General features: G+C 42.9%; 1 protein-coding gene across 1 annotated transcript in view; it reads left to right on the top strand.

The window, feature by feature from the left end:
• The first annotated feature begins 648 nt into the window (after positions 1–648).
• LOC139386277 (tetratricopeptide repeat protein 9B-like) overlaps positions 649–26,898 on the top strand; it is a 33,754-nt gene continuing 7,504 nt past the window's right edge. Inside the window, exon 1 of the mRNA XM_071131774.1 lies at positions 649–1,421. Within this exon, the coding sequence (XP_070987875.1) occupies positions 1,046–1,421 (376 nt within the window). The 5' untranslated portion in view covers positions 649–1,045. The remainder of the gene's footprint in view (positions 1,422–26,898) is intronic.

Raw genomic sequence — 26,898 nt, forward strand, 5'->3', positions numbered from 1 at the left:
TAGATTTTGCGCTGACGTAGTGTCCCATGAGTGACAGAACACTGAGCCAATCACGGCACAACAAGGGAACATCACCAACCCCTAAGCTCTGTATTTTCCGCTAGCTGCCCCACCACCACGGAAAGCACTGAGCTAGGCTGAAACACCTGCATTTTGGAGCTGCCTTACTCAAGAAAGCAAAAAACTAAAAGGCAAAGGAGATGCCTAGTCAGGTGAACAACTGTGTTGTGTGGCTGAAATAGCCGAATCCACTCATTTGAAGGGGTGTCCACATACTTTTGTATGTATAGTGTATATGGAATAGTCTTGAGTTCATTGATTTCATTTGCGCAATTGTCATTTGGATCAGAGCTAGAGCACACAGGCTTACTACAATCATGTTGTTGATTACAGGTTTTAAAACGACAGATTTGTAGAATAGATTTAGTCTCTACCCCCGGCATATTCATACAGTAATTTCAACTCCTGGTAATAAATGTTGGTGTTGTTTTTTTAGTTTTATTTCCCGTTTCTTTGCATACATCCATCATGACTCTTGATTGGTCATATGAATCAAAGTGAAGATTGCTTACAACTTTAAGGTGAAAGATCCGATTGAACTCCGCACGACTCTTCTCGATTTCCCCACAATGCATCACGCGCGAGCCTGAGTCCGCTGGCTGTGGTGCTGAAGCGGCGCATGCCGGGGGCTCGAGCGCAGACACACAATCGAAGGCATCCTCTCGCGCGATGGTCAAAAATAGATAGAAGAGGGCTTGTAATTCAGGAATCAGTTCATTTCAGCATTGTCATGTCTGGCCAATTATTTGTGATTTTTATATAAAATACAATTTACGGTAATCTGAATTTGTGTAAGCTGTTTTGATAGTTTATTGCCTATTTGCGCGGTGCGTGCTAGGTTTTTATTCTCTCGCTCTCATCTGTATTGTTGTTGCCTGCCTGTCTCGCGCTTTCTTTATGCACAGCACGCCGCTCCAGTCCTCTCGGAGTAATTAGACCTTCGTCGGAACAGCATGGCCCGGTCCAGTCGCGCCCACTGAGAGAGATGGAAGCAAAACAGCACTCCATAAAGAGCCTGAAGAGCTACCCAGAGGCGGGGGGCCGGAGCCTGGCGGCGGCTGCGGGGGACGTCGGCGTTGGAGGAGGGTGTCTTGCCGGCTCGGCACAGATGGAGATGGAGGCAAACATACAGAAAGCCATTGACTTCAAGGTGGAGGGCCACCGCTGCTACAAGGAGAAGAAATTCCGGGAAGCGATAGGGAAGTACCACCGGGCTCTGCTGCAACTGAAAGGGGTGCATTTAGTGGATGAAAGCACGGACTCCGAGGTCAACCTCCTGAGCCAAGCCGCCGTCAAGCTGACGGAAGAGCAGCGGAGAACCGTGGAGATCACGGAGATCGAGTGTTACGACAGCCTGACAGGTGAGGAGTAGCTAGCCTAGTCAGTGTTGTTGCTCAGCGTCGCGGGTCTTGAGCATGGACAGCTCGTATACTGAGATTCTGCCATTGTTCGTTCCGGTTCACGGGGTTAGGAAGGAACTCGTTTAGACAATTAGCAAGTGTCAAAGCATAATTTCCGCTGCTGTGAGGCCTGTATGAGGTTGGGTAATAAGAATAGGCATTCATACATTAATAGCTGGCGCTTTGCACGGTGGACAGCGCAATGGAGCTGAATATAAACGGGTAGATGGCGAATGTGTCCATATTTTTCATTGTGATATTCCTGTCCGTTCAACGTGAAATGTATTGCCATTCTCGATTAATGCACCCATTTTTATCTCAATATAAAATAATTTATGGGTAACAATTAAGTACCTTACTGTGATTTTTTTCAATAAAAAAATGGTCAAGAATAAACTAAAATAGCTTCTTAGCATAGAGGAATTCTTCAAGCAAGAATTTTGCTAGGACTGTCTGGTAGTGGTTTGAGTGGAGTGGAAAAAACTAAAACTAGCTGTTATTGACAGAGAGGTTTGGAACTCTGTTTCTTATTGTTCTATTAACTAATTTACCGTCTGACGATGTCACCAGGCAGGCCAAAACTCCATCCCACCAAAACAGGCTGCAATTTCAGTCAGTTTTTTCGAACAGCTCTTCTACTATAAGGGCTTTATCATTTTCAAAATGTGACAGGTATTATTCCAACCTCATAGTGTGGAAATGTATATAAAACACAGGAAAATTACATCTTTGACTGCACTGGGCCCTAATCATTATTTTATTAGTAACCGGCACAAAGGTTAATTATAATACATTATAGAGTTGTTTTTGCCTCAAGCCATGTCTTCCTCTTGTGATTCTCATCAAGGTTTTTTTTCACTGTCTATCTCTCTTTGTTGTGCTCCATTCAGTAAATGTTTTTGCTTCTCTTGATTCCAAACCTTTTCTCCCCCAAGTTAATTCCTTTGATAGCCACGGGGGAAACTAGTGATTCGATGGTAATCAGCTGTAGTCAGTGGAAAGGCTATATTAGCAGGAGTGAAGAGGTGTACATCCTGTGGAAAAGGGACACAAATACACAGTGGGAGCCTGGGGGTTAAATGCTGCCATATCATCCAACACATGATTCCTCCCACAGTGCAGCTGTGTTGTTGCAAAAACAGTTCACATGCTCTGAGGTGGAAAAACATGGCGTGGACCATCCCAGTTTACAGGTGAAATCTGTCTAAATGGAACCTAAAATGACCTCACAAATACAAGTAATATGCCACTATGGCTGCATTTCCACAGGCAGCCCAATTCTGATATTATACTCAATTATTGACAAAAGAGCTGATCTGATTGGTCACAAGACCAATTAGTAAAAAAAATATCAGAATTGAGCTGCTTGTGTAAACACGGCTAGTGAATTGAAACTCACAACACTTTTTATGGTTAGAATAATTGACAATATTAGTATTTTCATGTCTGCATTGTCATGTCTGGTCATCAAGGTTAATCCCTCTATCAAACCAACCACAAGTGTCAGTTAAATAGGCTATGTATGTGTAATGTAATTTGAAAAGATAAACTGATATTTTACTCAGAATCTTAAAATCTCTAACAATGAGATTTTAGTAAAGCTGAGTTTACAGATATTTGTTATTGGTAGTGCTTTGAGTAAGAAACAGGATCATCTATTCAATAGATGTGAGATTAAGAGATTGCCTACTGCCAGATAATCTATGAAACAGATGTATGAGATTTGATTTTAACAGATACAGTAGTCTGTCTGGCACATGTGAGTTGGCCTATAGAAGATTAGATGTGTCTGTGGGTCTAATGATGACAGTATAAATATTGTTTACCACAGTGACAGTAGTCTGTCTACATGAGAGTATGGCTAAAATGTTACGTAATGCATTGTGAAATCTATTTATTTATTTACATTAAAAAAAAAAAAAAACTTTTTAGGGGTGGATCAGCTTAATATTGTGGAAAGATTGTTGCTTCCATCAATGTAATTTTCTGCAACATTTCCAATCCCCCATATCTTTTTTTGGTAAATATATATATCCATATACATACACGTATGCATACATATACAGTTGGAAGTTTACATACACCTTAACCAAATACATTTAAACTCAGTTTTTCACAATTCCTGACATTTAATCCCAGTAAAAATTCCCTGTCTTAGGTCAGTTAGGATCACCACTTTATTTTAAGAATGTGAAATGTCAGAATAATAGTAGAGAGAATGATTTATTTCTTATTTTATTTCTTTCATCACATTCCCAGTGGGTCAGAAGTTTACATATACTCAATTAGTATTTGGTAGCATTGCCTTTAAATTGTTTAATTTGGGTCAAACGTTGGGTGAATTTTGGCCCATTCCTTCCTGACAGAGCTGGTGTAACTGAGTCAGGTTTGTAGGCCTCCTTGCTCGCACATGCTTTTTCAGTTCTGCCCACACATTTTCTATAGGATTGAGGTCAGGGCTTTGTGATGGCCTCTCCAATACCTTGACTTTGTTGTCCTTAGGCCTTTTTGCCACAACTTTGGAAGTATGCTTGGAGTCATTGTCCATTTGGAAGACCCATTTGTGACCAAGCTGTAACTTCCTGACTGATGTCTTGAGATGTTGCTTCAATATATCCATATAAAGTGCACCAGTCCCTCCAGCAGCAAAGCACCCCCACAATATGATGCTGCCACCCCCGTGCTTCACGGTTGGGATGGTGTTCTTCGGCTTGCAAGCCTCCCCCTTTTTCCTCCAAACAAAACAATGGTCATTATGGTCAAACAGTTCTATTTTTGTTTCATCAGACCAGAGAACATTTCTCCAAAAAGTACAATCTTTGTCCCCATGTGCAATTCAAACTGTAGTCTGGCTTTTTTATGGCAGTTTTGAAGCAGTGGCTTCTTCCTTACTGAGTGGCCTTTCAGTTTATGTCGACATAGGATTCGTTTTACTGTGGATATAGATACTTTTGTACCTCTTCCTCCAGCATCTTCACAATATCCTTTGCTGTTGTTTTGGGATTGATTTGCACATTTCGGACCAAAGTTAGTTGCGTCTCCTTTCTGAGCGTTATGATGGCTGCGTGGTCCCATGGTGTTTATACTTGTGCACTATTGTTTGTACAGATGAACGTGGTACCTTCAGGCGTTTGGAAATTGCTCCAAGGGATGAACCAGACTTGTGGAGGTCTACAATTTTTTTTCTCAGGTCTTGGCTGATTTCTTTTGATTTTCCCATGATGTCAAGCGAAGAGGCACTGAGTTTGAAGGTAGGCCTTGAAATACATCCACAGGTAGACCTCCAATTGACTCACATGATGTCAATTAGCTTATCAGAAGCTTCTAAAGCCATGACATAATTTTCTGGAATTTTCCAAGCTGTTTAAAGGTACAGTCAACTTAGTGTATGTTCTGACCCACTGGAATTCTGACCCACTGGAATTGTGATACGGTGAATTTTAAGTGAAATAATCTGTCTGTAAACAATTTGGCTAAGGTGTATATAAACTTCCGACTTCAAATGTATATACATACACATACCTATATAAATATACATACTTTTTTTATTTATTATTGTGAAATCTATTTGGTGAGTGATATACTTAAGCAATAAGGCCCGAGGTGGTGTGGTATATGGCCAATATACCACAGCTAAGGGCTGTTCTTAGTCACGATGCATCGGAGAGTGCCTGGGCACAGCCTTTAGCCGTGGTATAAAAAAACCCCGAGGTGCCTTATTGCTATTCTAAACTGGTTACCAACGTAATTAGAGCTGTAAAAATACATGTTTTGTCATACCCGTGGTAAACGGTCTGATATACTATGGCTGTCAGCCAATCAGCATTCAGGGCTCGAACCACCCAGTTTATAATATGATATAATTTATGGTGCTGTATTGTTCAATTTGTTGACTATCTACGAGGATTCAGCACCCTATTATTTAGAAGAATCTATAAAATATTCTAACAAACAGTTAACATGAAAACATAAAATGGGTTAAAGGCAGGCTGGGTTGCTCTGGTGCTGGCTGTGTCTCCTTGAGGTCTGTCTCCGATGGGTCCTGGCTCAACTGGCGTGACAGGCTGAAGGTCGGCTCTCTCGGCCCTGTCTTATGACCCTCTAGCCTGGGCCCTGTGGGGGAGCTACCCTGGCGGAAAGGAGAAATAGAGAGGAAGGTAGGAGGATGGAAAGAGAGGTTAAGAGACAGGGAGAGTAAACGAGAGCAGGAGAGAGAGAAGTAGAGGAAGAAGGAGAAGGAAGAGGGAAAGCAAGTTCAGTGGGTGATGAGGGTCATATTTACCATGGCAACTATCACTGGGCCTTTTCTTGTTGTTATTCTCGTGTCCATCACCGCATTCTTCTCTCACCTCTCACAATAACAAAGATTGTTTGATTTATTTTGTGACCTCTCCCTCAATCTGTGTTTTATTTTAGATTGTGGAAAAAAATACAATATGCGTACACATTTCATAAGACTGGAGACCTCTCCACCCTACCAACGGTCTGGCTACCCAGAGTCCTGCTGGACAGAAGGTGGCCCGTGTTGAGTTAGGCAGCATTTTGATTGGCCAGCTGTCTTACTTTCAGACGCATGATACAGGGGCAACAGAGTGGGCAGCCTCACCTCCAGCGCCTCTGTGTGTGTGTGTGTGTGTGTGTGCTTGTGGGTGATTCTGTTTGTCCCAGCGATCGTTCCTCTGAAGAACAGCAGCTAACCAAGGGGCTGTCTGATATGGAGAAGGGTGGGGGTACACAGATTGCTTCTCGCCCTGCCATTATCACAGTGCCAATGCTGACAATGCTGTGTGTGTGTTGTCTGTTTTATGTACAGGGATGTGCAAGCTCATTTTGTGCGTGTGCGCGTGTGTGCGTGCTAGACTTTTGTTATGACAAGGACAGGACTATTGTCTGTCTTGTGCCAGCCACAGCACCTTTTTAAATGACTTGGCTACCCGGACAAAGGCGGCCCAGAAATATTCACTAAATGCAGCGATTTTGCCGTCAGCATGGCGCAGACAGCGAGTTTGAGACAGAGATCCAAGACAGGTGATGGGATAGAAGCCGACATCAAAGGAGACAAGTAATGATAGAAAGAGACAAGAGGAGGAAACTGTGTGCGAACGACAAAAACAATAAAGAACTGCATACGGCTGTGATGGCGGTTTGGGAGAAAGAATATATACTGAAAAAAGAGAGGGAGAGAGAGTAACAGAAAAATGGAGGTGTGTGCGTACAGTGTTGCTACCTGATTCTTGTATGAGAGAGAGCTATTGAGATGAATGGCCTATTTGCCGTCGCCCTTGATAAAAGAGCCAACATGCTGTTCCCCCATGGGGCTGTGGTACTGTTTCTAAGTGGGTTACACCAGGCTGTAGACGCTCTGGAAATGGTGCTGCAACACGTTGTCCAGAGGGAGACCGTCAGCCACGCAGGTTGACAGTTTTTGGGATGAATCATGTTCCGCAGGCAGCACACCCACCCACCCAAACCACATGCTGTGCTCACAGATACATATGATAACAGCCAATATACTAACAGTTTTCCCACTGTTCTTTTCGTACATGGCGAAAGACGTTGAAAATAAGTCTTTTCAACGTCTTCTGCTGACTGGGGAGGAAGACTATGAAAACAGCAGGAAGCAGTTGCAGGATTATTAGATCATTTTAAACAATACAGATTGCTTATTCAGATAAAGAGAGATCTGCTGTAGAGAACAGACGTCAGTGTAAAAAAAAATGAGTCCGGTACTAACTCCTTTTGTGGGGGAGATTGAACCGTCTTTTTTCCCCTGGCCCTTTTCCTCTGATCGCTGACTCAATTATTCCTTTGTTCCGCGTGATTGGCTGCGATCGGTGCGTGAGTCATGAGTCACAGCCTCGGGTTGCAGCAGCAGCGGCACGACGTTCTGAGCGGAACCGCTTGTTTCGTAACACCCAGCACCTTTTATTCACCCATCAGGATGTTTCCTAACACCCAGCACCTTTTATTCAACCATCAGGATGTTTCCTAACACCCAGCACCTTTTATTCACCCATCAGGATGTTTCCTAACACCCAGCACCTTTTATTCACCCATCAGGATGTTTCCTAACACCCAGCACCTTTTACTCACCCATCAGGATGTTTCCTAACACCCAGCACCTTTTATTCACCCATCAGGATGTTTCCTAACACCCAGCACCTTTTATTCACCCATCAGGATGTTTCGTAACACCCAGCACCTTTTATTCACCCATCAGGATGTTTCCTAACACCCAGCACCTTTTATTCACCCATCAGGATGTTTCGTAACACCCAGCACCTTTTATTCACCCATCAGGATGTTTCCTAACACCCAGCACCTTTTATTCACCCATCAGGATGTTTCGTAACACCCAGCACCTTTTATTCACCCATCAGGATGTTTCCTAACACCCAGCACCTTTTATTCACCCATCAGGATGTTTCCTAACACCCAGCACCTTTTATTCACCCATCAGGATGTTTCCTAACACCCAGCACCTTTTATTCACCCATCAGGATGTTTCCTAACACCCAGCACCTTTTATTCACCCATCAGGATGTTTCCTAACACCCAGCACCTTTTATTCACCCATCAGGATGTTTCCTAACACCCAGCACCTTTTATTCACCCATCAGGATGTTTCCTAACACCCAGCACATTTTATACACTGTTCTCGAATGCTCTTCTTATTGCCATGATGATCCAACTTGTGTGTGTGTGAGCTCTACCACTCAGCAGCAGATCCACCCATAGTCCTTTCAGGAGATTGGCTTTCTTTTAGAGACAATGCATTAAGCCAAAGAGCTGCGACGAGGGCATGATGGACACTTTAGAAGGTTTAGGCTGTGTGTTATTTCATCGATGTCCATTAACATTTTGCCGCGGTATGTTTACACTAATCCATCAAGCTCCTAGAATGCTCATGGGGTTCATTTACAACTAACTGAAGGTAGTGGGTGTACCAGCACAACCTCCCTTAGCTCCATCACTGGCCAGTGTGTGTGCGTTTGTTTGTGTGTGTGTGTACGCCTGCATGTGTGTATCCGCGTCTGTTGCAAAGGGTCAATATTTCTGACCACATCCATTTCCACTCAGGGCTATTACATCGAGACCGTTGGTGAACTCGTGACCCTTGACTTGCAATTACAGGCCCCCGTAGCAACGAAACGTCAATGAGTGTGTAGATACAGCATCCGTTTCTCCCCAGAAAAGGAATAGACAGCCAAGAGTCTTAGAAGAAGACTCACAGTACCGCTACACTTCCCCAACCATCTTGAGATGCATGACATCACCCTCTAATTTTAATCTCATTCCAGAAGGGAACGGGGATGTAATACTGTCAGAGCCTGTGCCCAAATGTCACCCTATTTCCTATACAGCGCACTACTTTTGATCCGGCCCTGGTCAAAAGTAGGGCACTATATAGGGAATAGGGCGCCATCTAGGACACAGACTTAGTCCTCAGCGCTATATAATACTGCAGAGGGGGTGCTACCTGTCACGAGGCATAGCCTACGATACAGTCCAGTCAGCCCCCTCTTATAAAACCAGAGTGGAGCAGCAAAACGCCTCCCTTTTCACCCACTGCCAATAACGTCACTAGAGGAGGAGATGGAGAGGAGGATGTGTATGGGTGAGGAAGAGGAGGAGATGGAGGAGGAAGAGCGAGGGAGAGACAGTTGGTATGAGGTGTATGGAAGAAGAGGAGGGTGGAGGAGAGAGGAAGATGAGGGTGAAAAGGAGGAATGGGGGATTGTGTTTTTCCTTGGTTCGTATGTTGGCAGTTCAGGGGTTGCGTGGTTGTATGAGAGCCATGGGCGCATTATGCCAGGTCTGCAGATGGCATAGCTTCACTGTGGGGGCTCGACTGGGCATTCTGTACTCTCCTCTTTACCATTTCCGTTGCTGCCAAGAGAGAGGGAACAAGAGGGGGAGAGAGAGGGGGAGAGAGAGAGAGAGAGGAGGAGGGTCAAGGAGCCAAGAGAAGGGGCGCTGAGCGTGAAGAGGGGGAGGGTGGGGGAAAGAGAGCGAGAGAAACTGGACAGGATGTTAAGGGCACTGTTAAATATAAAGAGATTAGAAGAGGAATAGAGATGTTGAGAGTGGGGGGGGGGGGAAAGAGAGCGAGAGAAACTGGACAGGATGTTAAGGGCACTGTTAAATATGAAGAGATTAGAAGAGGAATAGAGATGTTGAGAGTGGGGGGGGGGAAAGAGAGCGAGAGAAACTGGACAGGATGTTAAGGGCACTGTTAAATATGAAGAGATTAGAAGAGGAATAGAGATGTTGAGAGTGGGGGGGGGGGGGGGGGGGAAGAGAGCGAGAGAAACTGGACAGGATGTTAAGGGCACTGTTAAATATGAAGAGATTAGAAGAGGAATAGAGATGGTGAGAGTGGGGGGGGGGGGGGGGGGAGAAAGAGAGCGAGAGAAACTGGACAGGATGTTAAGGGCACTGTTAAATATGAAGAGATTAGAAGAGGAATAGAGATGGTGAGAGTGGGGGGGGGGGGGGGAAGAGAGCGAGAGAAACTGGACAGGATGTTAAGGGCACTGTTAAATATGAAGAGATTAGAAGAGGAATAGAGATGTTGAGAGGGGGGGGGGGGGGGGAATAGTGAGGTGACTTTGGTGGACCTTTTTGACCTCTGGGAGGAGGATGTAACGTTGTTTTTCATTTCTTAATTTGCGTATCATTTGTCATTGTAAGTAAGGAGATGAGAAATCACGTCCAAGGCTAACGGTCTTATATCATCGCCCTGGCAGAGCTGGAGTGCTCTTGTCATGGCAGTAAATATGATCCAGTCATCTGTGAAGGAGGGAGGGCCTTTTTAGTCTTCAGTTGAAAGTCACGCCATTAGCTTAGAGGAGACTGAAACAGATGCCCTCTCTGAGAGAGAGAGAGAGAGAGAGATGCACTAAGAACATACAGAGCGTTTTTGGTCAACAGCTACAGTAATGAGAATTTGTACGAATAATTTGTGCATATCTAACTCACTGTGCTCCAGTGAACAGGAGAGACAACTTGTTATTTATCCAGAAAGCTGCATGTTAATATAGGCGGGGACCACACTATGTTCCCTCAGCCCTATGTTCCCTCAGTATCCACTGAACCAAATTTAATCAAAATTGGCACAAAATATTATTGTTATAAGGTAGAAAATGCTGTTTATTTTAATATCTACATATGTAATGGTATAAACTGAGTATACAAAACATTAAGAACATGACATACAGTCCATTCGGAAAGTATTCAGACCCCTTTACTTTTTCCAAATTGTTTTACTTTACCTCCTTATTCTAAAATGGATTAAAATGGATATCTACATTGTAGAATAATAGTGAAGACATCAAAACTATGAAACAACACATATGGAATCATGTAATATCCCAAAAATATATATTTTATATTTGAGATTCTTCAAAGTAGCCACCCTAGGCCTTGATGACAGCTTGGCACAGTCTTGGCATTCTCTCAACCAGCTTCATGAGGTGGTCACCTGGAATGCATATCAATTAACAGGTGTGCATTGTTAAAAGTTAATTTGCGGAATTTCTTTCCTTATTGCGTATGAGCCAATCAGTTGTGTTGTGACAAGGTAGGAGGTGGTATACAGAAGATAGACCTATTTGGTAAAATACCAAGTCCATATAATGGCAAGAACAGCTCAAATAAGCAAAGAGAAATGACAGTCCACCATTACTTTAAGACATGAAGGTCAGTCAATCTGGAAAATTTCAAAAACTTTGAAAGTTTCTCCAAGTGCAGTCGCAAAAACCATTAAGCGCTATGAGGAATCTGGCTCTCATGAGGACCGCCACAGGAACGGAAGACCCAGAGTTACCTCTGCTGCAGACGATAAGTTAATTAGAGTTACCAGCCTCATAAATTGCAGCCCAAATAATTGCTTCACAGACTTCAAGTAAGAGACACATCTCAACATCAGCTGTTCAGAGGAGACTGCGTGAATCAGGCCTTCATGGTCGAATTGCTGCAAAGAAACCACTACTAAAGGACACCAATAAGAAGAACAAACTTGCTTGGGCCAAGAAACATGAGCAATGGACATTAGACCGGTGGAAATCTGTCCTTTTGGTCTGATGAGTCCAAATTTGAGATTTTTGGTTCCAACCGCTGTGTTTTTGCGAGATGCAGAGTAGGTGAACGGATGATCTCCGTATGTGCAGCATGGTTACCACAGCATTCAGCAGTGATACGCCATCCCATCTGGTTTGCACTTAGTAGGACTATCATTTGTTTTTCAACAGTACAATGACCCAACATACCTCCAGGCTGTGTACGGACTATTTGACCAAGAAGGAGAGTGATGGAGTGCTGCATCAGATGACCTGACCTCCACAATTACCCGACCTCAACCCAATTGAGATGGTTTGGGATGAGCTGGACCACAGAGTGAAGGAAAAGCAGCCAACAAGTGCTCAGCATACTGTATGTCGGAACTCTTTCAAGACGGTTGGAAAAGCATTCCAGCTGAAGCTGGTTGAGAGAATGCCAAGAGTGTGCAAAGTGGTCATCAAGGCAAAGGGTGTCTTCTTAGAAGATAAAATTTGATTTGTTTAACACTTTTTTTGGTTGCTGCAAGATTCCATATGTGTTATTTCACAATTTTGATGTCTTCACTATTATTCTACAATGTAGAAAATCGTAAAATAAAGGAAAACCGTTGAATGAGTAGGTGTGTCCAAAACTTTTGACTGGTACTGTAGGTGCCAGGCGCACCGGTTTGTGTCAAGAACTGCAATGCTGCTGGGTTTTTCCACACTAAACAGTTTCCCGTGTGTTTTAAGAATGGTCTACCACCCAATGGACATCCAGCCAACTGGACACAACTGTGGGAAGCATTGGAGTCAACATGGGCCAGCATCCCTGTGGAACGCTTTCGACACCTTGTAGTCCATACCCTGAGGTTGTTCTGAGGGCAAAAGTGGGGGTGCAACTCAATATTAGGAAGGTGTTCCTTTATGTTTGGTGTACTCAGTCTATATGGAACCTACTGAATATGTTCAGTCACAATGACCTTGACCTTTTGTCAATATTACAGCAGCCTAAATGGCCATTTCTGAGATTTGTATTTTTTTTTTTAACTTAGCGTCTACTCAAGTATTTTTTATGATGATTGGCTTTCATATGCGAAATTATATGGCCTAGCCACTGAGCAACAACTGGTTGAATGAATGTTGTTTCCACATAATTTCAACCAAACAAAGTCAATGTGATGACGTTGAATCAACCTGGAAAACTGATTGGATTTGAAAAAAGGCATCAATGTAAGGGTTTTTCACATTTGTTTCACTCAACTTTTTTACCTAAATTCAATGACATGGTGACATGTTTTGTTGGATTCACGTTAGTTGACAACTCAACCAAATGTAAATCAAACCTAAACGATGAACTGACATCTGTGCCCACTGAAATATTGAATCATTAGTGACCGGAAACAAATTTCTCAGTTGAATAATATAATATTTATCTCCACATTTTTCGATCATATACAGTGCATTGCGAAAGTATTCGGCCCCCTTGAACTTTGCGACCTTTTGCCACATTTCAGGCTTCAAACATAAAGATATAAAACTGTATTTTTTTGTGAAGAATCAACAACAAGTGGGACACGATCATGAAGTGGAACGACATTTATTGGATATTTCAAACTTTTTTAACAAATCAAAAACTGAAAAATTGGGCGTGCAAAATTATTCAGCCCCCTTAAGTTAATACTTTGTAGCGCCACCTTTTGCTGCAATTACAGCTGTAAGTCGCTTGGGGTATGTCTCTATCAGTTTTGCACATCGAGAGACTGACATTTTTTCCCATTCTTCCTTGCAAAACAGCTCGAGCTCAGTGAGGTTGGATGGAGAGCATTTGTGAACAGCAGTTTTCAGTTATTTCCACAGATTCTCGATTGGATTCAGGTCTGGACTTTGACTTGGCCATTCTAACACCTGGATATGTTTATTTTTGAACCATTCCATTGTAGATTTTGCTTTATGTTTTGGATCATTGTCTTGTTGGAAGACAAATCTCCGTCCCAGTCTCAGGTCTTTTGCAGACTCCATCAGGTTTTCTTCCAGAATGGTCCTGTATTTGGCTCCATCCATCTTCCCATCAATTTTAACCATCTTCCCTGTCCCTGCTGAAGAAAAGCAGGCCCAAACCATGATGCTGCCACCACCATGTTTGACAGTGGGGATGGTGTGTTCAGGGTGATGAGCTGTGTTGCTTTTACGCCAAACATAACGTCTTGCATTGTTGCCAAAAAGTTCAATTTTGGTTTCATCTGACCAGAGCACCTTCTTCCACATGTTTGGTGTGTCTCCCAGGTGGCTTGTGGCAAACTTTAAACAACACTTTTTATGGATATCTTTAAGAAATGGCTTTCTTCTTGCCACTCTTCCATAAAGGCCAGATTTGTGCAATATACGACTGATTGTTGTCCTATGGACAGAGTCTCCCACCTCAGCTGTAGATCTCTGCAGTTCATCCAGAGTGATCATGGGCCTCTTGGCTGCATCTCTGATCAGTCTTCTCCTTGTATGAGCTGAAAGTTTAGAGGGACGGCCAGGTCTTGGTAGATTTGCAGTGGTCTGATACTCCTTCCATTTCAATATTATCGCTTGCACAGTGCTCCTTGGGATGTTTAAAGCTTGGGAAATCTTTTTGTATCCAAATCCGGCTTTAAACTTCTTCACAACAGTATCTCGGACCTGCCTGGTGTGTTCCTTGTTCTTCATGATGCTCTCTGCGCTTTTAACGGACCTCTGAGACTATCACAGTGCAGGTGCATTTATACGGAGACTTGATTACACACAGGTGGATTGTATTTATCATCATTAGTAATTTAGGTCAACATTGGATCATTCAGAGATCCTCACTGAACTTCTGGAGAGAGTTTGCTGCACTGAAAGTAAAGGGGCTGAATAATTTTGCACGCCCAATTTTTCAGTTTTTGATTTGTTAAAAAAGTTTGAAATATCCAATAAATGTCGTTCCACTTCATGATTGTGTCCCACTTGTTGTTGATTCTTCACAAAAAAATACATGTTTTTCTTTATGTTTGAAGCCTGAAATGTGGCAAAAGGTCGCAAAGTTCAAGGGGGCCGAATACTTTCGCAATGCACTGTATTTGGCACAAATAAGCAAGGCCATTGGACTGACTAAAAATGAAGGTCAAGGTACCGGTGTCCGGAAATGTACACTGAACAAAAATATAAACTGAAACTGCAACAATTTAAAAGATTTTACTATTACAGTTCATATAAGGAAATCAGTCAATTTAGATTAATGCATTAGGCCATAATCTATGGATTTCACATGACTTGCAATACAGATATGCATCTGTTGGTCACATATACCTTAAAAAAAACGAATTGGCAAGGATCAGAAAACTAGTCCGTTTCTGGTTTGACCACCATTTACCTCATGCAGGGCGACATCTCCTTCGCGTATAGTTGATTAGGCTGTTGATTGTGGCCTGTGGAATGTTGTCCCACTCCTCTAACGGCTATGTGAAGTTGATGGGAAATGGAACACGCTGTCGTACACGTCCATCCAGAGCATCCCAAACATTCTCAATGGGTGACATGTCTGGTGAGTATGCAGATCATGGAAGAACTGGGACATTTTCAGCTTCCAGGAATTCTGTACAGTTCCTTGTGACATGGGGCTGTGCATTATCATGCTGAAACATGAGATGATGGTAGCGGATGAATGGCATGACAATGGGCCTCAGGATTTTGTCACGGTATCTCTGTGCATTCAAATTGCCATCGATAAAATGCAATTGGGTTCATTGTCCGTACCTTATGCCTGCCCACACCATAACCGCACCGCCACCTTGGGGCACTCTGTTCATAACTTGACATCGGCAAACCACTCGCCCAAACGACGCCCGGTCATCTTCCCGTTACAGTTAAACCCAGGATTCATACATGAAGAGCACACTTCTTCTCCAGTATGCCAGTGACTATCAAAGGTGAGCATTTGTCCACTGAAGTCGGTTATGACACCGACGCAGTCAGGTCAAGACCCTGGTGAGGACGATGAGCACGCAGATGAGCTTCCCTGAGACGGTTTCTGACAGTTTTTGCAGAAATTCTTTGGTTGTGCAAACCCACTGTTTTATCAGCTGTCAGGGTGGCTGGTCTCAGGTGAAGTCGGATGTGGAGGTCCTGGGATGGCGTGGTTACACGTGGTCTGCAGTTGTGAGGCCAGTCGGATGTACTACCAACTTCTCTAATACGACGTTGGAGGCTGTTTGTGGTCGAGAAATTAACATTAAATGATCTGGTAACAGCTTTGGTTGGACATTCCAGCAGCATGCATGCCAATTGCACGCTCTCTCAAAACTTGAGACATCTGTGGCATTGTGTTGTGTGATGATCTGATGATGTCCAGTTAATTTTGTGCGTTCCTTACTGCACATTTTAGAGTGGCCTTTTATTGTCCCCAGCACGAGGTGCACCTGTGTGTAATGATCATTCTGTTTAATCAGCTTCTTGATATGCCACATCTGTCAGGTGGATGGTAAATCCTGGCAAAGGAGAAATGCTCACTAACAGGGATGTTTTTTCATTTTTTAGATAAATTAGGTTTTTGTGCGTATGGAACATTTCTGGGAACTTTTATTTCAGCTCATGAAACATGGGACCATGTTTAATTTCTATATTTTAGCCTCTCGTCTGATATGAGCATTTGAACACCTGAGTAAGCTCCACTCATTGCACTGGCGCCGTCCTAGCCTTGACCACGACATTTGTTCACCAATGCCCCCCTTGTACTTTCAATCAGTTGAATTTGAGCTTTTTCAAGACCAGGGGCCCTTTTTCAGTCACATTTCTGGAGCCCAAGAAACAAACACTTAGCTTCCTAGAACATATGGAAATGAAAAATGTTTATGAAGGAATTACTTTTTGGAGGGTTACTCTCAAACGGATTTATTACGTTTAAAAATGTTTTGACATGGATGCCAGGCGCTTGGGCCTCCAGAGCGGATCTGTTTTTGAAGTTCCTTACTTATTCATTCATACAACAGTGGATCAACTCTTGGGGGGGAGTGACGCAGCGGTCTAAGGGCGTCACTACAGTGCTAGAGGCGTCACTACAGACCCGGGTACGAGCCTGGAGCTGTGTCACAACCGGCCGTGATCTGGAGTCCCATAGGTCAGCGCACAATTGGCCAAGTGTCGTCCGAGTTGGGGGGAGGGCCGCAATCTTCTGCGCTAACGGCAAAAGATAGCGTCTGTCTGTCTGTCCTTAGTGACATCATCCACCTAGCCAGGTCATCCTTATCTCTCTCTCTGCTGCACACGGATGTCCAGTTAATTTGCTTGCTGAAGGCCACAACAACATCACAGTACCACACGAGGGACCCAGACATACAACATAGTCCCCTCTGTCTGGAGAACACAACAACACTTCAACATACACACACACACACACACACACACACACACACAAACACTTCTTGTAACCACATGCAAATGGAGAAATGGGCAATGGGCATGGCACTGATGTACAGTAAAGTCATATGAGTAGGGCTGTGACCGTATTACCGCCACACTGGCAGCCATGAGTCATAACCTCAGTAAAATTCCATTTGTGTCACGGTAATCTCCTCTTATGCTCTCTGGACATGCGTTGTTAGTATCCAACCATCAGGTCACTAATGGCCTGGTACTCAGGGTACTATTGTCCCTCTAACCACCACTTTTTTTTTGTTCATCAATGCAATGCTATCAAAAATCACATCAAACACTTATCGTCGAAACAGTATGTGCCTTTTATAACTCACCCTCACTGTGATGATCAGTTGATGATCAGAAAACAGTTCAATGGGATGAAACTGAGTGGAAAACATGGTCATTGGAGGTGTTGTTTCAAAGCCTATAACGCAACGAAATGGACGGCGCTTTCTGATTATTTCAAAACATCCATATGCGTATTAGAGCTTATGCCTAGGGCTTTTGCGGTGACCGTATTACCACCACGCCGGTGGTCACGAGTCATGAAGGCAGTCAAATTCCACATGACCATTAAGTCACGGTAATTAGGCTTCTCCAAGCTCTGATGCTGCTGCTGGTCATTAGCAGCCTAACAAACTTGCTAACTCTCTGGTACTCAGCACTCTTTTGTCCCTCTAATCCCTCTGACATCAATGCAAATGTATTCGAAAATCTAATCAAACAGTTAATGAGAGCCCATCAGCTCATGTTGTGCGACATTTCTATAGGCTATGCAATTGCGGGAGAAAACAGAGTGATGGCCTCTATTAAGAAGAGGAGGATCCCATCAGTTTTCTTTTGGCTAGGCCTACTAAATGTATTTCTCAACCTTCCTAATATTAAGCACATTGCTTATATTTAGATCAGGAGTATAGCCTAGCTGGCTGCCATGAAAATAAACCACGGGAAAAGCGTCCTCCATTCACTATTTATGTGCATAGATGACATGTATTTTTCCCGCTGCCCCTGTTTCAATACAGGTGCATGATAATGGTCCATTCTAAATTCTAACAAATGTTACGCATGTATTATTTAGTATATTTAAAGACACGATTAAATGAAGAATAGTCTGATTGGGGACAATATAAGCCTATTTCTTGTGAATTATATATTATCACTTGTGAATGATGCCCAGCATAAGAAACAATGCCTTTTTTTGTGACTTGTTCGATTCAGTCACACACCTCATGTGGCCTAGCCCGTAGGCCTATATCTTTTAATAAGGTTTGTATCACAACTAAAGTGGCCAAATAACTTCTTAAAATGAAGCACATTAATCTGCTTTACAAGGGGTGTAGAGCCTAACTGGCATATATAAGCAGCGCATGCGTTTCAAGTTTGGGGAAGTTCATTTTCACCATAAACATGCACCTTCATAATAAAAGTATTACATGCAGAATTAAATTTTTGGTCACTTTTGATAATGGTGTTTTCTGCTAATGGAACATTCATGCTTATAGTCTACTACCATGTGCGCATTTCTGTGCTTATAATGTGAAGAAATAGCCTAATAGTTTATCAACATTTTAAGCTAAACGTTCTGATCTGTTGTGTCAGCCACATTGCAATAAAAACGTTTTTTTTTTTAAACTAGCGTTGTATTCATTTGGGATCTATCGCATCCCACAACTGTCCCAGACTGTTTGGAATATTTATTTCTTGCACAGAATAGAATAGGGACTTTTGTACTATTGGGGATAGTAGATTGACATAGGCTAGTGCTTTTGCTTTTCGTTAGGCCTACTCATCTTGTTGGCTGACGAAAAGTAAATATGGACAGTTCATCCAAATCCAGTTCATCCAAAAGGCCTGGATTTCTTTAGGGTGCATTGCGGCCACAAAGGGGATGCTGCGTGAAATTCGAGCCATTATCAAATGATTGTCAAATTGTGAATGATAGACTATTGGCGACTGTACAGCCTGCGCCCAAAAAACAAAGCAGAGCTCATCCCTTTCAAGTGACTTTTTTCAAATCATCACTAGAGTCTAATCATGTAGCCTTACAATGTATTAAAAATCTAAACATATACCCCAACGTTTGTAGAACAACTAAAGTTACATCAACAACTCTAAATGAAGCATATAGGAGTACATATTTCTTTATTATTCGCTCAATACAGACTAGACGCACGTGCGCACTCCCTCAAATCGTTTGGAGAAAATATCATATATTTTATTGAGCTTTGTTCAATTGTATTCTTCATACTATAAAATAATGCCACGGAATTATAAGCAAACATTGTCTGCTAAATGAACTAGTGTAGCCCACAGCCATTTGGCAATAGCCACATCTGGACCTAACACAAGGACAACTCTGTATGCTATTCTTGTCTTCGGAAGTAGACTACATTTTCTTCATATCATGCTTCTTTAAGACCTGTCTAAAATAAATCATGTTTTTTTTTTTTGTGAAGGTGTTATGCTATATTCCATGGTTTATAATTAGACTTTTTAAAATGGTTTGTGTATAAGCCCGGAGACGCTAAATGTGTTTATGTTAATTAACGGTCAATTACCATGAGACCGACAGTTATTTGCTTGACAATCGCCAGCTGATGAAGTTTCGTGGCCGCCGCAGCCCTACTTTTGCGTAGGCCTATATATGAGCCCAAGATGAAAATAACCCTGAATTATAATAATGATTGTGCGTTAAATAACACATGGCCTACTGCATATTACTCATGGCAGAAAAACATTTAAAATATATAATTTAAAACGTCTTTGGTACATAATTGTTCTAGCCTATACTCAAAAATTCAACAAATTAGCCTAAAATTATTGAATTTCTATTTGATTTTGAATAGCCTAGTAATAGGGAATATGCTGACACATTACCTTTAGCTACAGAATATCTCACCACTGCGCGTTGCCTTCTCCTCCGCTCTCACCTTCATTGCTTTCTGCAGTGCCATAGAGAGGGGCTGTCAGCAGTTTAATGAAATATGTTTTGTTGTGATTTTTTTTTTACTATCGATTTTCGCGAACAGATTTCACTTGGTTTCCCATGGCATACAGAGTTTGGGAGGAATACCCCCAGTTGCGCAGCGAGGGGCTGCATGTTCCTCAAAGAGTGGTTGATGTGTGAAGTGAAATGACTGGAGAAGCCTATGCTGCCATGACTGAAAAACTAACCTGCGGGAAAGAGGCCTCCATTCACTTTTCGAGTGCGGTACAGATGACGTCTTTTCCCCCTACCCCTGTTCCTGCCCATTTGATAATTAGACATTCTAAATCGACACTAATTTGACATATTAGTAAAGACAAGATTCAATTGAGAGTCGTCTGATGGGTGAAAATATGATCACTTGGGAGAACAGCGTGAGGCAAAGAACAGAGCGCACGTTTTTTTTTTTTTTTTTGTGCGACCTTCTCAAATCATCAACAGCCTGTAGTCGCATCATGCAGCCCATATATGTTTTGATTTGAAAGATGTTCTAAGGTTTGCATCATTCACAACTTAAGTTGCCAAATAACTCTAAATGTATTGCATAGGCCCTGTTTAAAATGATCACTTTTACGCTCAACGTAGCCACTTCATATGCACACTTGCTCCGGAATAGGAATATAAACGTTCTATTTTATTCAGCCAAGTTCAGTTATATTCTTCTTACTATAAAACCATATAGTATAAAAATAATGGCACGGGACTTATAAGCATATCTTGTCTGCTAAATGAACAAGCCTACATCCTATGGCATGGCGCGTAGCCAGATAACACACAGTAGGCCAACTCATCTTCTGTTCTTCTGGAATACAATAAAGAATGGATTTATTGTGATGGTGTATATTCAATTGATTTATTAGACTTTTTAAAAAGTAGATCAGCGCATCAACGGCTTGTAAATGAGGCTTGTATGCAATGGAGCCCTGGAGATGCTAAACGTGTTTATGTTAAATTAACGTCAATTACCGCGAGACCGGCAGGCGTTTGCATGATAATCGGCTGACAAAATGTCAGGACCACCACAGCCCCTACATCTGAGAGCACTATTCACATTGGGCATGCTGAGGTCATCTTACTGCCGATGAAGCCATTACAAGGATAGCTATTTCAATCATATGAATATTTCAATAGATGAGCCATGAATTGAATCCGCTACTATTATGGGTGATGTAGCAATGCAGTGGTTGAGGTTTGGGGCGTTATTAAGGGAGGGAGAGTGGCAAGAGAGAAGCGCTGTGGCGCCATCCGGGGATGGCAATTAGAGAGGCGTGGAGGAAAACACTTGTTTCTCTGCTCGTTTTGCAGTTTCGTCTTCAGCACTCCATAGACGGATGGAAGCCTCCGAGGGTGCTGTGGATGTCACCGAGGCATACACATACACAGAGGCTCATGTTGAACCACTCAGACGAGCAACAAGAGGGTCTAATGATAAGTGATGATGTGTGTGTTTGTGTGTGTCTAATGACGATTTGGGTCTGCATTTGTCTCACTACTGCAGGGACACAGCAACCCAGGAAGCTCATTGGTATAACTGGAACAAGGGATGTAAATGATGCCCCTCAGTCCTATCAACCAATGAGCATTCAGGACTTGAATAAATTAATTGAGTTTTTTTTAATGTTGAAATTCTCCCTGAAACCTTGACAGGGATGTTGGGGATTACATCTGACGGGGGTTTGAATTATGCTTGCAAGTGAAGAAATATCAATGTGATCAACTTCATAGGTAATATATACACAGTTGATGTCGGAAGTTTACATACACTTAGGTTGGAGTCATTAAAACTTGTTTTTCAACCATTCCACAAATGGTCTTGTTAAACCTCTCTGGGATATGTGGGACGCTAGAAAATGCAGAGCGCCAAATTCAAATAAATTACTATAAAAATCAAACTTTCGGGAAATCACACATGTAAGATACCAAATTAAAGCTACACGTGTTGTGAATCCAGCCAACATGTCAGATTTCAAAAAGGCTTTTCGGCGAAAGCAAACGATGCTATTATCTGAGGATAGCGCCTCCATAAACAAAAGAGAGAAATCATATTTCAACCCTGCAGGCGCGACACAAAACACAGAAATAAAAATATAATTCATGCCTTACCTTTGACGAGCTTCTTTTGTTGGCACCCCAATATGTCCCATAAACATCACAAATGGTCCTTTTGTTCGATTAATGTCCATTTATTTGGCGCGTTTGATCCAGAAAAATACCGGTTCCAACTTGAGCAATGTGACTACAAAATATCTCAAAGATTACCTGTAAACTTTGCCAAAACATTTCAAACTACTTTTGTAATACAACTTTAGGTATTTTTTAACGTAAATTATCGATAAAATTGAAGACGGGATGATCTGTGTTCAATACTGGAGGAAAACAAACTGAAGCATGCTTTCTGGTCACGCTCCTCTATCTAACAGTACACTTCAAGTGACCCTCGTTCAAGATGGCCGTACTTCTTCATTACACAAAGGAATAACCTCAACCAATTTCTAAAGACTGTTGACATCCAGTGGAAGCGATAGGAACTGCAAGAAGGTCCCTTAGAAATCTGGATTCCCAATGAAAACCCTATTGAAAAAATGAAGTCTGGATGGTTTGTCCTCGGGGTTTCACCTGCTAAATAAGTTCTGTTATACTCACAGACATGATTCAAACAGTTTTAGAAACTTCAGAGTGTTTTCTATCCAAATCATCTACTAATAATATGCATATCTTATCTTCTGGGGATGAGTAGCAGGCAGTTGAATTTGGGCATGCATTTCATCCAGACGTGAAAATACTGCCCCCTGTCACCAAGAAGTTTTAGCAAACTATAGTTTTTGCAAGTCAGTTAGGACATCTACTTTGTGCATGACAAAATTAATTTTTCCACAATTGTTTACAGACAGATTATTTAACTTATAATTCACTGTATCACAATTCCAGTGGGTCAGAAGTTTACATACACTAAGTTGACTGTGCCTTTAAACAGCTTGGAAAATTCCAGAAAATGCTGCATTGGCTTTAGAAGCTTCTGATAGGCTAATTGACATCATTTAAGTCAATTGGAGGTGTACCTGTGGATGTATTTCAAGGCCTACCTTCAAACTCAGTGCCTCTTTGCTTGACATCATGGGGAAATCAAAAGAAATCAGCCAAGACCTCAGACCTCAGAAGACCTCATCGTTGGGAGCAATTTCCAAACGCCTGAAGGTACCACGTTCATCTGTACAAACAATAGTACGCAAGTATAAATACCATGGGACCACGCAGCCCTCATACCGCTCAGGAAGGAGACGTGTTCCGTCTCCTAGAGATGAACGTATTTTGGTGCAAAAAGTGCAAATCAATCCCAGAACAACAGCAAAGGACCTTGTGAAGATGCTGGAGGAAACAGGTACAAAAACATCTATATCCACAGTAAAACGAGGCCTATATCGACATAACCTGATAGGCCGCTTAGCAAGGAAGAAGCCACTGCTCCAAAACTGCCATAGAAAAGCCAGACTACAGGTTGCAACTGCACATGGGGACAAAGATCGTACTTTTTGGAGAAATGTTCTCTGGTCTGATGAAACAAAAATAGAACTGTTTGTCCATAATGACCATCATGTTGTGGGGGTGCTTTGCTGCAGGAGGTACTGGTGCACCTCACAAAATAGATGGCATTATGAGGGAGGAAAATTACGTGGATATATTGAAGCAAGATCTCAAGACATCAGTCAGGAAGTTGAAGCTTGGTCGCAAATGGGTTTTCCAAATGGATAACCCCAAGCATACTTCTAAAGGTGTGTCAATATGGCTTAATGACCACAAAGTCAAGGTATTGGAGTGGCCATCACAAATCCCTGACCTCAATCCTATAGAAAATGTGTGGGCAGAACTGAAAAAGCGTGTGCGAGCAAGGAGGCCTACAAACCTGACTCAGTTACACCAGCTCTGTCAGGAGGAATGGTCCAAAATTCACCCAACTTATTGTGAGAAGCTTGTGGAAGCCTACCCAAAATGTTTGACCCAAGTTAAACAATTTAAAGGCAATTGTACCAAATACTAATTGAGTGTATGTAAACTTCTGACCCACTGGGAATGTGATGAAAGAAATAAAAGCTGAAAGAAATCATTCTCTCTCCTATTATGCTGACATTTCACATTCTTTCCAGATAAGGGAAAGAAACCTCCTGAATGGAGAACGGAAAAAGACACAAAAACACTGGGTGAGAAGTGGACGGAGACAGAGAGAGGTAGACAAGTGCAAAAGGGAGAGGAGGAGAAAGAGAAAGAGTAGAAGGGCGGAGAGGAGGACAGTGCTGTGTCACCTCGTTGGAGCCAGTCTGCTATTAAAGGCAGCCAGCAGCAGCAGCTCCGGCCCTGCCCTGTCCTTCTGAATGACGGAGACACACATTCACCGTAGACTGGTGCTTAAGGGAGCTATTATTAACGGGCCTGGAGAGAATCTGTGTATGCAGAGAGTAGCCATGTTGAAGTGTGATGGCACTGCAGGCGTTATATTCACACACGCAGGCTAGTGTGTGTGTGTGTGTTTGTCTGTCTCTCTGTGTTTGTGTGTGTGTGTTGATTGGGCTGGTAGGACTACGAGGGCTGGAGTGGAGTACCCTACCCACCCTTTGTACCTCGAGATACCAGATATCCAAACTAATGAACATTGGGTATCAGCTAGGTACTAGATCCTTATGGCTACCAACATACTACATTTTCTGACGTGCAGATACCCAAAACATCAGCGTGTTCTTGTGGAGTTTAAGTTGGGCTTTATCACGGGTTCAGGGGCAGGCTCATAGCTCTAGGCAGCTGGTAGCCTAGCGGTTGGAGCGGTGTTTCGTTAAGTGAAATGTTGCCCGTTTGAATCCCCGAGCTGACAAGGTGAAACATCTGCCGATGTGCCCTTGAGCAAGGCACTTAACCCTAATTGCTCCAGGATTGCCGTTGATAAAGGTTGACTCCCCCACTGGGCTCAGATGTAAATGCAATGTCTTATTCCCACTCTTGGAAGGTGTGTGAGGGAAAACACATTTCCAAGTCACGCGTGTGTATTAATACACGCTTGTACAAGTGTAAAATATGTGAGAGAGAGAAAGTCAAGGCAGTGTGTCAGTGATTCAAGGGAGGCAGCGGTCGCTATATCCGCTCTGGTCAGTGAGTATCAGAGGTCAATGATGACACAGTGGGGAGGAGATGGGGAAGCGGCGGGATGACAAATAGATGGAGTCCGAGATTGATGCAGGTAAGGTAGCGTGAAAATGGATGTGCGAACTAATTATAAAAGGATGGAGAGCAAACTGATCACCACCATCATCAGTGGCTTTAAATTAGCCAGCTCACAGCTGGCCCTGAGAGAGAGGTGGGGGGCAGACAGAGAGTGTGAGGGGATCGAGGAAAAGAGAGTGAGATGGGAGGAGAAAAAAGAGAGAGGCCTCCTCATCAGGCAGTGGGAAGAGACAGGAAGAGTGAGCGCTGGCAGTCGATCGATGCAGAGTTTTCTCATACTTTACGCTGTTTGACATGTCTCTCCACCATTTCTTTCTTCGCCCCTCCTCACTCCTTCATTTACACTAGAGTATCTCTCCCTATCGCTATTAACCATCAACGTATGTGTTTCTCTCGTTGTTTATCACAACAGAGCTTATTTCTCTCTCTCCTCCTACACTCTAAATGCTTCTCGCTCTTTTCTCGTCCTTCTTTTGTGGTCTGATCTTTTTTATTTCGATCAGGCTCCTTTGTCCTCTCTATTTAATCTCTTCTCTCTCTTTCTGACATCTATTCTCCCCATCTCTGACTCCCCCGCTCTGGGATAAAAGGCAGTCTTCTGTTTTTCAGACAAAATGCTCCAGGCACATTAGTGTGAGGATTCCGAGAATGTGATAAACTGCTTGCTTCATCTCTCTCTCTCTCTCTCTCTCTCTCTCTCTCTCTCTCTCTCTCTCTCTCTCTCTCTCTGTTTCTCTCTCTCTCTCTCTCAAACGCACACTCACTTTCACTCAGAAGCTGTCATTGCACCTGTTAGGTTTCTCCCAAAAAAGATTTAAGAAGCTGGTAAATTCCAGCATTTTCCCAAGTATGTCGCACTATCATTCTCCTCCCTTCTTCTTCTCCTCTTCTTCCTCCTCTTCCTCCTGCTTTGAGTCTGCTCAGTATTCCAGACCGGTGTGGTGCTTAGCGATATGAAAAAGAGAATCCTTAGAGAGACGGTGTTTTCAGATCACTGACACTGACACTAACTCAATGTGCACAAGGTCATCGCCAAACCACTTAAAGACTCAGCTCTTTCCTGGTTTCTCCCTAGATAGCCTCTCTCTCTCGCTCTCTCTCTGTCTCTGTCTCTGTCTCTCTGTCTCTGTGTTATTCTCTGATGAGAGCTAGAAGAGTGGATGGGCGATGATAACAATGGATTGAAGTGAGAGTTTATTTTGATGCTACCATTATCACACCGTGTCCGGATGCAGCCCTCGATGCGTTTACCCTGACAACCCATCCATCTGTCTAACGGCTCAGTGGGGTGTGGTCAGGGTGCAGTATGTGTGTGCTTTTGTGCGTGTGTTTGTGTGTGTGTGTGTATGTGTGTGTGTGTGTGTGTGTGTATGCGTGTGTTTGTGTGTGTGTGCATGCATATTTCTACCCGTGTTTGTTCAGGCCCATGTTTTTACACTGTTTAATCGTGTACATTTCGACACATATTTCTGTGTGCCCGGGCACTCGCGTGCACGTGTCTGTGTGTACGAGCTTGTGTATTTGTGAGAAAAGAGAACACTCTAACAGCGTTAGCCATTATATAGGCCATTATGTGCTGGAACTGAATCCGCTGAAAGCTTTCCCGTACTCTACTGGCTCCCTTACCCTGTAGGATGATGGATGGGGGGGGGTGCGCCACGTTTTTATAGTTGGCTGGATGGAAAAACGAATATGGTTCATATCTAGAGTACACAGAGGGAATCCGATGTGGCTGGCAGGAAGACTGTTTAGAAAATCAGCTGAGTTTGAGGAAAAAATT

Source organism: Oncorhynchus clarkii, chromosome 27 (genome assembly GCF_045791955.1).
Source record: "Oncorhynchus clarkii lewisi isolate Uvic-CL-2024 chromosome 27, UVic_Ocla_1.0, whole genome shotgun sequence".
NCBI lineage: Eukaryota > Metazoa > Chordata > Actinopteri > Salmoniformes > Salmonidae > Oncorhynchus > Oncorhynchus clarkii.